General features: G+C 38.0%; 1 protein-coding gene across 2 annotated transcripts in view; it reads left to right on the top strand.

The window, feature by feature from the left end:
• Window positions 1-12,604, top strand: part of MEIS1 (Meis homeobox 1) — a 123,408-nt gene that overhangs the window by 92,151 nt on the left and 18,653 nt on the right. For both annotated transcript variants that reach the window (XM_019549157.1, XM_019549159.1), the window contains exon 9: window positions 3,577-3,653. In XM_019549157.1, the coding sequence (XP_019404702.1) occupies window positions 3,577-3,653 (77 nt within the window). The remainder of the gene's footprint in view (window positions 1-3,576; window positions 3,654-12,604) is intronic.

The following is a 12,604-nucleotide window of genomic DNA, read 5'->3' as shown; positions in this document are numbered from 1 at the left end:
CATTATTAAAAGTAATACTACAGAGCATCAAAAACATATTAATAATGCCAAACAATCCACATTTCAGTACTAGAGGTTCTAGTAAGGAAAAAGTGGTAGGTTTCCTAGTGTTGAGCCAATTCTGCTCTGTAAATCTGCAGTGGTCCTAATCAGCTGTAAGAGAGGAGTGCCCATCACAAAATAATGGGATCAGCTTCTTAGTCCTTACTTATTGTCAGCTGTGTTCTTTTACGTGTATGTTTCCTTGTCTGCTAAGCTGCCTTTCTCCTGGATTCACTCTGTGCCTATGGCTTTAACAGGAAAGCTGGTCTGCATTCTCCCAGTATACATGGGCTGGATTGATTCTGGGAAGGAGGGTCAGCCTTCCTATACATAATCACTGTTTTATGGCTTTTACTCATTCTTGAGGTGTTAATGCAGATCAAATGGAAAACACTTCAGAAAGGATGTTCGAGCTACTGAACTGCCCTATAGATGGTCCTAATCGTTAATTCTTATTGTAAGATCCAAAGGTAATTTTGTTTGCTCTCCTAATGCGTTGCAGCTCTCCCAGTGGTCCTACCATATCCTTTCTCAAATTCCCATCTTGATCAATTGTTTGCAAATAATTAAGCTTTTAAGAGATAATGGTATGAGGCTAATGTACACAACAAAGTAAAGGTCTCAAGTCACTGTTTATTGAACAGTGGTCCAATTTGCTTTGATATCCTGAAGTGATCTGAGTGATAGGGATATTTGCCAATTGGAGTCACTGCTCCATTTATAAGTGACTGTTCTCTTTTAAAGGGTGTCTTTGCTCCTTTTAAACAAAAACAATAAGAGGACACTGTCTTAGAAACTACCTCTCACTGTTACATGTGTGAAAAGAGGTTTAGCAGCAATAGCTTGGAGTGAATTTCCTATTTCTTCATAAAATGGCAGTTCTCTGGGTTCCCCCTTTATCTCTGTTGCAATGTGATGTCTGCCATTGCCTGTAGCAGGGGCCTTACTAGCCCTGTGGGTGGGAATGCGACAAGGCTTTGAATGTTTTTGTAGCAACTTAGCCTGTGGCATGTTGACTCTTTGTCAAGTCATTTTTTTACCCTACAAAGGAACAACTCAGACTACCCACAAAAAGCTTATATAATAAGGATGCAAAGTGTTTACAATATTTTAAACATATTGCTTTTCGTTAAGAAAGACAAAACGAACGAACGAACGAAAGAAAAAAAGAATGAACCTACCTCATGAACTTTTGGCTAAAAAGGATTAGTTACATGAAGTCATGGCTTTCATGTGATTATAGCAATTATAGATTTTCATGAAATTCAAAGTTTATGCTACACTAAGCCAATAACTGGACTATGAAAAAAAATCAGATGACCTTAACCATACCATGGTTTAAGGAATTTTGTTTTTATACTTTAAAAGCAATTATTTTTACAGTAGCTGCATTATTCTAGTGGCTAATTTTATCCAGTCTTGTCTATTTGGAAAAAAGTCCAGAACAATTGAAAATTGCTTAATGGAGACAGACTTCTCAATTCCAATAGCTAGAGGCTGTCTAGTAATTATTGCTTGCTGAATGAAAATAGACAGAGTTTGTTCAGTTACTTAAAATCAGATAACATGTAAGGTGGCAAAGCAAAAATAGAAAAAAGAATAACTTTTTCTTTTTACGACAGTAAAGTAATAAAATGAGAAATAAAGATAAATACATAAAAACTCACAAGACTGCACGGTAAGCTTGACAGGAATGTTGAGGTTATTTCAAGCTGAATGGTTCAATTTATTCTGATGGACTACAGTCAGGTTGATGGACACAAGTAAAAAAAATACAACTGTTAGCTACCTAGAATGTAAGTACAAACATGCTTCTGAAAACAGCACAAATGAACTGTGGCAGTAGTTGCAGTGAATCAAAATGTAAATGGCATTAATATTGTGACTGTAGACAGTAAAGAACTGTCAGGTGGCCAGGCAATTCAGTAAGCAGAGGCTATTGGCACATTTAATGAAATTAAATTGTTTCCATGAAAGTTCTCAATGGATGTACAATATTTCTGCTTGTAAAAATATAGTTACCATTAATTGAAATGTTGCTTATTAGTACCTATAATTAGCTCTATGGAGTTGGACTGGAAGCATTTTTAAAAGGTAAACCTGCAGTGGTATTTAAAAGCATGTTGGATATACTTGGTTTTCTATATTTAACTGTAATAGTCCATCAGTGGAGCTTTTTCTGTGGCAAAGGCATAGCCTCTTGAAAAAGGAGTCTTTTGCAAAATGTTTTTTTTTGCCCCTCAATTGGGCACAAACTAACAATGGAAACCAAAGTTACCATGAGGTCTATACTTTGGATTAGGTAATTCAGTAAAGTAGCATATCTATTAGATTTCATATTCTGTGGTTCACAGGAGCATGCAAAAGCTGCAAAATAGTTATGATAGCAGTAAGATTTCTGTATTTTATGAGGTTTATAAATTCTCACATTAAAAGGCTTTGGCTTACCTTTCTTGGAATATTGTATTTAATAATAAATCCAAAAAATGTGAGAATGTTTTTGGAAAATGGATTGTTTATAGTGCAACAAAGAACATTGCATAACAAGAAGCGTTAATATGCTGTGTGGACAGGTCCACACAATCTCACCGTACAATTTTCCTGGAGTTTTAAATTACCTTTAGTATCTTGCAATGGGTGAGTTTTAAGTTCAGGTTAACCTTGCCTTTAAATTTTAAAAAAAGTAGTAGACTTACCTTCAATATAGGCCAAGGACAGATTACCCTAAACAACACGTTACCTTCCTAAAAAAAAGTCTGGATTTGTGGTATAAAATTTTAGCAATGAGAACAATGAAACAAATGATATTGCTGGTTCCATTCCTAAATTCACACTATGATGTGATTTTTGCTGATAACTTATTAAGCAATTTGTATTCATGCAGAAATGAATTTTCTGAGAAAGCAATCAAGTTCTCACAAGAAACTTAACTTATGATTTAATTTTAACATTATCTTCAATTAAACTGGTATTTATTTTCTGTCTCTCATGATTAGTGCAGCACAGCCATGTTAATGTCAGGCAAAAATGTGCTGATCATTGGCCTTATATTGGCCTGTGATCAAAATCCCAGCATTTGTTGATGCTCAAGATGCCGATGTTATTTGCAAATTATTTGGGGGCAGAGACAAGATTTGTCTTGGCTAAATGAGATTCTGTCAGTGTATTAGATGTATTTACAGTTTTATAGTTTTCCTTGATACTCTGTGAACTGCAGAGAAAGATTATGTCTTTGCTTTAATCATTCATAATAGGCGAGTACAAAACTTTGTGTTACGGCAACAAATATCCTTCTTGAGTATCAAGGTACTGGCAGTATCCTAAGCAGTTATTTCTACACTTCACTAATCTTTATAATTGGCTTGTCTTTTACTGCCATTAATTAAATGATCTAGTAGCCCATTAATAATTATAAAAGAGTGACACACCTCAGTATTTTCACCTTTTAATAATAGATGTCATACTTCTTATATTAATAAAAAAGCAGGCAAAACCATTGTTTTAAATATATATATTTATTTTGGTATCTTATAGCACCCGTATCCTTCAGAAGAACAGAAAAAACAGTTGGCACAAGACACAGGGCTCACTATACTTCAAGTGAACAACTGGTAAGTAATTTTGCTTGGTGTTTACATACAATCAGTACTCCAGCCTCTGGCAACCTGCAGCTAATGATTTGTATTATGATGACACACCCTGCAGTTGCCTGCTTTTCCTAGAAGTTTATTGATGCAAAAATGATAGAGCTGCAGACTTGTTTCAGTTATGGGAACTAGTAGTTTTACTGCTGCAGAAACAAATCATGTTTACTTGCTTACTACTTTTTAAGTAGTTATATTTCAGTATATATGTATTTGTTTGTTGTAATATAATCTTCAATGTAAATATATCTACATATCCATCCTTCAAAAAGTTAGTCACTCAAGAGCTAGAAAAGTTAAGAGACATATACACCAGTCTGCCCACTTTCTGCAACTATATTGATTCTGAATCCAACATTCTTATTATCAACTTGTGTTTTCTTGACTGAGAAAATTAATCTAGAATGTCATCAGTATACTTCTGTTACTTAAGTCCCCCCAAAAGAAACATTAAGGAATTTTTACTCTTTTCCCACTGAAAGATCGCAGGAGAAAATGTTATTTAGGAATTAAATTTAAAAGTTATTTAAAGTTATTTAGGCTTAAAGGAAGGATGATAGAGATAGATGGCTTTGAAAATGAAACCTTTGCAGTTCCTAAAGCAGATTTTGAGTTGCTAATTATATGAAGCAGGCTTCTGGATCAGGAAAAGTGTTCAGATTTAAGTAAAAAAATATAGCAGCAAGGTTGTTGGGTTTTTTTAAAGTATGATTTATTACTCTTTGTTGCCGCACTGAAATTCAGGTTTCATACAATATACTAGAACAAGTGTCATATTTGAAGTGTATTGAAATCTAAAACCCTGTAAAACTAAGTGTATCTAATTAATTGTCCTAATATTTTTAGATTAGTGTTTATGATGGGAAACCTTATCCTCTTTGAAGTAATACCCAGAAAATGGGCAAAGCAAGCAGCAAGCCTGCTGGGGAAAAGGGAGGGAGGAGTGCCAGTTTGCAGACAAAAGTATTTTTTTCCCGTTCAATAAGTGTCAGAGATTAATATTATTGAAGCTCTGATTACATGGCCTAATCCATTTTAGTGAATAAATTTGGTCTTGATGTCCATTGCACCTACATTAACAAACCCTCCTCAGTTAGAGAGAGTAGGAGCCTATGGGAGAGATTTCAGATATATTAAACCCCATTACAGAAAATGTAATTTCTGTCAATATAATCCCATGTATTCTTCAATTTAGTACTTTAGAGATAACAAGCTACTTACAATATATTTGCCTTTGGAGGATTAATTTACAAAGTGCACTATCTGTGAGACACAGGCAGACTCACATAAGCATAGCTTGTAAGGGTTATCAATTTCTGTGACCTCACAGCAGCCCTGGGAGATCAATTTTTTTGCATCCCTTTAAGATACCGAATAAAGGAAGGGACGGAATACTCTGTATGTTGAACTGAACATGCACATATTTACTTTAAAAGGGAGAAATAATAAAGTCCTAAAAAACTTTTTTTTAAATATATTTTCATAGCAAATACGGACTTCAGTATTCTAGATCAACCAGGAGAAAAAGAACATTTATTGCCCCAACCTTTGTCCAATCAATACACTAATTTATACTGTTGTCCTTCAATTGATAGTTTTATCCATTTTAGGAGCCAGGTGAATTTACCACTGCCTCTATTTAATGATATGGCTGAGTAAAAGATTGTTGCTGTGGGAAGGTTCTCGAAACATATTGCTGTGTGCAGTTGGTACATCATCACATACCATGCCTTGCTTGAAACCCTGTTCCTACAGGTGCTTTTGCTTTTCTTTCCGTCTTGTATCTGCAAGTAAAAATAGTCTGGTAGCGTAGCTACTGTATATGTGTCATAGGGATAGTTAAACTGTTCTGGCAGGGATGTATAGCAGCCCTCATCAGAAATCTTGTGTTGGGAGAACCTTACAGGACTGATACTGTGAAAGAAAGTCTGAACTGGGAGGACAGATTAAAAAAAGTAGGTTCTTTCAATCAACAAGAGAGAGCGTGAATGGAGGATTTGACTAAAGCATATGATTTCCTATGGACAAATGTGGCAGTTCAAAATTGGCCACTAAAGAAGTTTTTAAGAGCTAATGAAGACAGCATGCTTTGAACTAAAGCTAGTAGGTTTTTTCTTGAGTGACATTTTGGTCTCTCTTTGTACCCATCTTGCCTTATGTATGAAAAGTTCTATTTTGGCTTTGTGTCAAATACATCTTTATAAGTTCCTTATGTGCACAAAAAAATAAATCTAGGTCAAAATACATTATAACTGATGTCTCCTGGATGTAGGACAGTCATACTGCTTGTGCTAGTGTGATTGTGCTTCCATGGAGTTACACTTAAATTACGGTGTTTGTTCCTGAGACAATTCCCCCCCTCCTTGCCTTCCCCAAAATTAGAGTGCATCAAGCCCATCAAGTACATTTTTAATCATGTGTATTTATGTATGATTTTCTAGTGATTTTGATGGGCAAAATGTAGTATACAGGCTTCTTACCTGTTAAAAAACAGGTCCAAAATGTCTGAGAGGGCAGGTCAGGCACAAGACTATTTTATAAAACAACAGCCCATGGGATAAACATGGAATAATTCATCTGCTCCCCAGTGTTGGGGAGTCATGTAATACTCTCCCAACATTTTTGTTAATACGTTTTTTATAATGTGGTATGCATGAGAACATTTTTTTTCTTAAATTGTTTGCTTCAGGGAACAGCTAACATATCATTTATGGTTTACTTTGCCTTTCTTCAGCTTGCTCATAAGTCATTCAGCCACAACTTTCAAAAAATTTTGCCTTCCCTTCTTAGATTCTTCAAAACTTGTTAACACACATGTACATTTTTGTATTAATGATGAGTCATTGTAAATCACTGTTGCAGAGATTAAATGAAATGCTGAAGGGCAGCCTGGGTGCAGATCAGTCATAAATTATTGGCAGCAACACAGCATGTGGGAATACATGAAATGTGCATGAAAAACATAAACTCATGTCTGGTAGCATGGTAGTTAGCCCAGACAGGGAATGTTGGATTTTCTGGATAGAATTATAACTTTGCCACAAAAAAGTCAGTGAAGAGAAGGTTTGTTTTATGCAGCTTGAAAACATTTGAACTATTTTTTCTATCATATTTTGGATGCCTTTGCAACAAATGCTTGTTTTGTACTTTAATTTTCTGTTAAAAAACTTAATGAAAAGATACTGATTTTTCTATGCACACTCAGAATGTTATCTCATTGTTGCCTCACCTGACACATCTCCCAGTGTTGGTAGATGAAAGGTGCATGCATGGATTGAAGGTGTGAGATGTGCTACAAAATGTACTTGTGGCTGAACAGATATCTTAAAAATGCTGTGGTTTTGAACTGAAATATTTTTGATGTTGGAATTGCCACATAGGTAATTTCTATAAATATTCTGATTGCAAACTGAGTGTCTTTGGAACGGTCTTCTGCAATAGTTGGGCAGAAGCAGACATTAATGGGTGACATTATTGCTGTAGTTACTATGATAGCAGAGTTCAATCAGCTGTTAGTCTATATCAACCATTGAAATCTTTGTCTTGTTAGTCATTTAACCCCTTAGAGGTTTAGGGTTCAGATCATGGGAACATGAACCAGAAGGGGCAGTTGTATGACCTTGACAGTGTTGCATGTATGGACATAGAGAGAACCCAACAGAGCAGAGGTTAATAAGGTGCTTTTCCCCTGTGATAAAAAACTACTGCTCTGTGATTGAAACATCCAGAAGGTGTGATACAATCATTTATTACCTTAGCAGAGAGCTAGAATAGGGTATATTGAACAATCTATACAATTTCCTTGTTTACTACATCCCAACTGACTCTGTTCCTGTTAAGAACTAATGTTAAATAATTACTTCTGGCACTTTGAGGAGGCAAAGCAATCCTCATCAAGTGCTACACAAGTGTAGAAGCATCTCTGTGTGTTTTAACATCAGTGCACATCTATAGAACTATATAGAGGTATTTATACCCAATCTATATATAATGTGTATATGTATATACAGATGCATACAAATATAGATAAATAACCCTCTTCTGGATATTTCTATATTTCTATAAAGTTCAACACTCAAAAATTACAAAACACGAGTTGCTTTGCATAATTATAGCATCTTTAATTATGTGATCTCATACTACTTTTTCCACAATATCCTTGTTTCATTTAGTGCCTGAGATGGAAATTGTGCAATGAATGAGCAGTTGCATGCTTCAAATGAGCAGCCATCCACTATTTTGTTTTATCCTTGTTGTTCAAGCTTGCTTTGCAGCATGCTATTCAAACTTTATTCTGAAGACTGAATTATTCATTTCCTCATGGGCTTTTCTGCCTCGCTCATCACTGTAGAATCTGAGTGCTTTACAAACATTAATTTAGCTTCCTAACACCACTGTGAGGTGAGAGGATGTTATTATCCCCATTTTATATCTGGAAAATTGAGGCACGGAGAGATTAAGTTTACAGATGTCCATTAATTTTGGTGTCCAGTTGAAGATGTCTAGGTCCTAAGCTTTCTGAGAACTGAGCAAAGTAAAGTATTTTATATGTTCCAAGCATAGCTTCATTGACTGCAGTTGCAACTGTGTGTAATTAGCATGTCTGCAAATCAAATCTCAGGGTTCCAGTTTAGGCACCCAGAAAACGAACATATAGGCGAGACATAGACATTGCCAAATGAAACAGATTAGTTGTGTCAGGATGTGTCCAGGCACACCTGATATACTTCACTGGGTAAAACACATTGCCTGTTGTCTCTCCCATTGCTGGTTCTTATCCCAATCTTCTCATCTAATAAGAATCTTTATCCCAATCTATCACTTTTCCCATGGACTCAGCCATTGTCACTTCTACCATGCTCAGTGATACTTGGATGCCAGCTGAGAGCATTGAGAAATGGGAGATACAGTCCATCTATCCTGACCAGTCCCAGAGTGGCCTACAGCAGTCAGGAGCAGCAATCATAGGGAAAGCCCTACTCAGCCTTCATAGCTTTGAGTTATAGCAGGTCCTGTACAGACAGACTGTTTGGAGAATTGAGACGCTAACAAGCCTCTGTGGAACTTGTGCAAACAGAGATTTTTAAGAGGCTTAAATATGGCCAAATTTGGGCTTTTGTCTCATGTGAACAGTACTGACACTTAATTCAGTGCTGTCTGCTACATTTAAGTTCTTGCTCCCAAGTGATAGAGCAGTGGTTCTTAACCTTTTTAGAGTCAAGGCACCCTTTGTTAGATGCCAGGCACCTTTCATTAGACTTAAAACACCTCTCTGAAAATGCCAGTTCTTAGTTTTCACTGTTTTTTGACTATGGAAAAATCATAAAGCAATTTTCCTATTGCAAAAATCTCAAAAAGGCTACAACAGGTCAGAATGTTTTTAACTCAATGGACACTTATTTGAAATATATGGGTTTATCTTGTGAATCATGTTTGCAAACCTAAAAGTGCTACCTGTGGCACCCTTGAAAGGATCTCAAGGCATCTCAGGGGGCCACGGCCCCTGGATAAGAATCGCTGTGCTAGAGTTTCTCAACAAAACAGTTACAGGAATGTTTTAACATGGGCAAAACAACATATTTTCTCTTAATTTCTTTCTCAGAAACAGCTGAACCATTTTTGCTGAAACTGAAAAAAAGAACAGCCTGAGGCAGACACCTGACATGGATAATTTCACACCAAGACTGGCAAAGTTAAAAATGACCAAAAATACAGTCTTATAATAACTTCATAGATTTCACAGAATATCATAGACATTAGGGGCTAGAAGGGACCTCATGAGATCATTGGGTTGAGCCCCCCTGCCACAGGCAGGAAGTTAGCTGGGATCAAGTGACCCCAGCAAGAAATAAATCCAGCTGTTTTCTGAAGGAGTCTAGAGTAGGTGCTTGGACCACCTCTGGGGGGATCTTGTTCCAGACCCTGGACATATGCACCATAAAGAACATTTTTCTTATATCCAGTCTAAATCAGCCTTTCTGGAGTTTAAGGCCGTTAGACCTTGTTATCCCTTGGGGAGCTCTGGTGAACAGATGTTGTCCCAGGTCCTGATGTACCCCCCTTATGAAGTTGTAGGCTCCCACCAAGTCCCCCCTGAGGCTTCTCTTCTTCAGACTGAAGAGTCCAAGTCCTTCTGCCTCTCCTTGTATGGCCTTCCCTCCAGGCCTTGGGTCATACAAGTGGGTCTCCTCTGGACTCTATCAAGCTTCTCCACATCCTTCCTGAAGTGGTGGGCCCAATACTGGATGCACTACTCCAGCTGTGGTCTCACCAGAGCTGAGTAAAGCAGGAGGATGACTTCCCTGGTTTTGCTTGAGATTCATCGGTGGATGCATGCCAGAGTTTGGTTAGCTTTGCCTGCCACCACATCACATTGGTGGTTCATATTTATCTTGTGGTCAATCAAGACCCCCAAGTCCCTTTTGGTCATGGTACTAGCAAGCATGGTACACTTCCAAGCCTGTAGTGTGCTGAGGGTTCTTCCTACCAAGGTGCAGCACCTTGCACTTCTCTGTATTGAAGGCCATCTGGTTTGATCAGCTCACCTTGAGAGTATGTCGAAGTCGGCCTGTATTTCCAGCCTGTCCTGCGGTGTGATGGTCCTCCCCCATAATTTGGTATCATCTGCAAACTTGGCCGGTTCACATCTGACTCCCGACTCTAGATTGTTGATGAAAATGTTAAAGAGTACCAGTCAGAGTACAGAGCCCTGAGAGACTCCTGTGCCATGTTGATTTGTTTCCTTCAACTAGCATTCTTTGGGTCTGACCCTGTAGCCAGTTGCCTAGCCATCGGGTCCCCAGCTTAACCATGAGGTCATCATGGGGAACGAGGTCAAAGGCCTTCTTGTGGTCCAGATAAATGATATCCACATCATCTCCCTTGTCCAGGGCATATGTTACCTGGTCATAGAAGGCAATGAGGTTGGTCAGGCAAGACCTGCCAGTCACAAAGCCATGTTGGCTGTCACTCAGACGTTTGCCTTCTGTTAGTCTGGTGTTGATGGATCCCTTGACAATTTTCTCCAGGATTTTTCCAGGGATGGACATCAGAGTGATTGGTCTATAGTTCCCCAGGTCATCTCTTCTCCCTTTCTTGTACATAGGGACCACGTTGCCTTTTTTCCAGTCATCTGGGACATCGCCCGAGTGCCACGCTTTTTCAAATATCCCTGCCAAGGGGGATTCAATGATGTCTGCCAGCTCTTTCAAGACTCTCGGGTGCATTGCGTCTGGGTCCACGGACTTGTGCATATCCAGTGTCTCAAGGTGCTCCCTCACCTGATCCACATCAATAACAGAAAGGATCAGGTAGCCTTAACTTATGTGGTACTTCCAGCTGTGCTTATAATATGCAAGACCCTTCAAATCCCTTATTTCTATATAGGCCCCTCACAATTGCCTTCCCAAAACATATACCCCATATGACTTTGCCAGCCATCACCCACAAATAATTCTTACTTATCTGTAGTGAGCATGGCAGGCCTACTGCTTCTTCCTCAGGAGAACTTCCCCTTTATCTAGTTTTTTCTGTCATAGGACAATTAGTCCCTTCATCTTCTTCCTCTCTACTGGGCTGTTTGTGGTGGGCCTGAGAGCTTCTCTTTATGCCTCTGCCAGTATGAAATTGGCAGCTTGTGGTGGGGTAGAGTGTAATAACTGAGCCACTGATCTCCTTTTGATGGAGGGTATTGTACAGGCAGTGAGTTTCCTTTGCCCAAGACATCATCTTCAGCTTCATCATTTTCATCCCCTTTACTTAGTAAGTGGGAATAAGTGCATTAAGAAGGAATTGGGCCCCGGGGTGGGGGGGTGGGGGGGAGGAGTTCTTAACTACCTGTCAGTGTAATGGGATGAGAGGGATGGATGAACCAACAGCCAGCCCTGCTAGTTGTGACCAGATTACTCTTTTCCCAACTGCTGGAGATTTCTTCCCCTCCCCTGGGAAGTGAGTTGGGATTTGACTTATTTGAAATAGACCTCAAATAAGCCATAGTATTAGACATGCCGCTACTAGTGTCTATGAGGTGGCATTATACTATACACAAATTACCATAGTTTTCAGTTAGACCCCATTCAAACTCCCTTTGGGCAAAAGGAAAGCCTCCCATTGACTTCAAAAGAGTTGAACTGAATGCTTGATATAGACACCAGCTTTGCTAGGTTACTTTACTGAGGGAGAAATTTACCCCTGTGCAAGAAGGCAAGCACATGACCACTTAAGATCCACTTAAGCACTATTTTTAGGGCATAAGAGGGGTTGCATTAAGTGGAGAATGGACAGGGGGCTGGTCCTCCATGTAGGAGTGAAATTTTACCCACATTGCCCATAACTGCAGAGTGGAGTAAGTGGGCAAAATACATATTTTACTGCCTTTCCAAAACATGCCACATTTATAGGTTTGGGGCCAAAGGCAAGTAAAATATATGCTTGTTTGCAGATGTGTATGTTATTGCTTTTGTTACAGTAAACAGTTTGAACTAGTAAAGGTCAAGATGCAATTTGAATCTGTGCAATAACATAATAAATACTCTTATGAGTAATCAAATATACCGTAAATACAGGTACTTATTTACTTGTAAATGTTTAAACATACACAAATTATGCTCTCAGCTTCAGCAATCTAAATTCAATCAGAGATCATCAGATTTCAGGAATTGTTTTGCTTTTTCTTTTTGATATAATTTAATAATTCACTTACAGAGGTTATTTAAACACTGTTTTGTTGACAATATTAGGCTTAATATTAAAGCATGAAAAACATTTTGGAAAAGACTATGCAAGATTGAAAGCAATTTAACACTATGCCATGTTTGTTGCACAGCATAAGGTAAAGTAGAATTATAAACTTAAGTGATAAGAAAGTGGACCAAATTGAAAGAAAGAAAGAAAAAAAGAAACCAACAGAAAAGGGAATC

The sequence above is a fragment of the Crocodylus porosus genome, unplaced genomic scaffold (assembly GCF_001723895.1).
Source record: "Crocodylus porosus isolate Cpor-Errol unplaced genomic scaffold, CroPor_comp1, whole genome shotgun sequence".
NCBI lineage: Eukaryota > Metazoa > Chordata > Crocodylia > Crocodylidae > Crocodylus > Crocodylus porosus.
The sequence above is the reverse complement of the archived record's forward strand: the minus strand, read 5'-3'. Positions and strand labels throughout refer to the sequence as shown.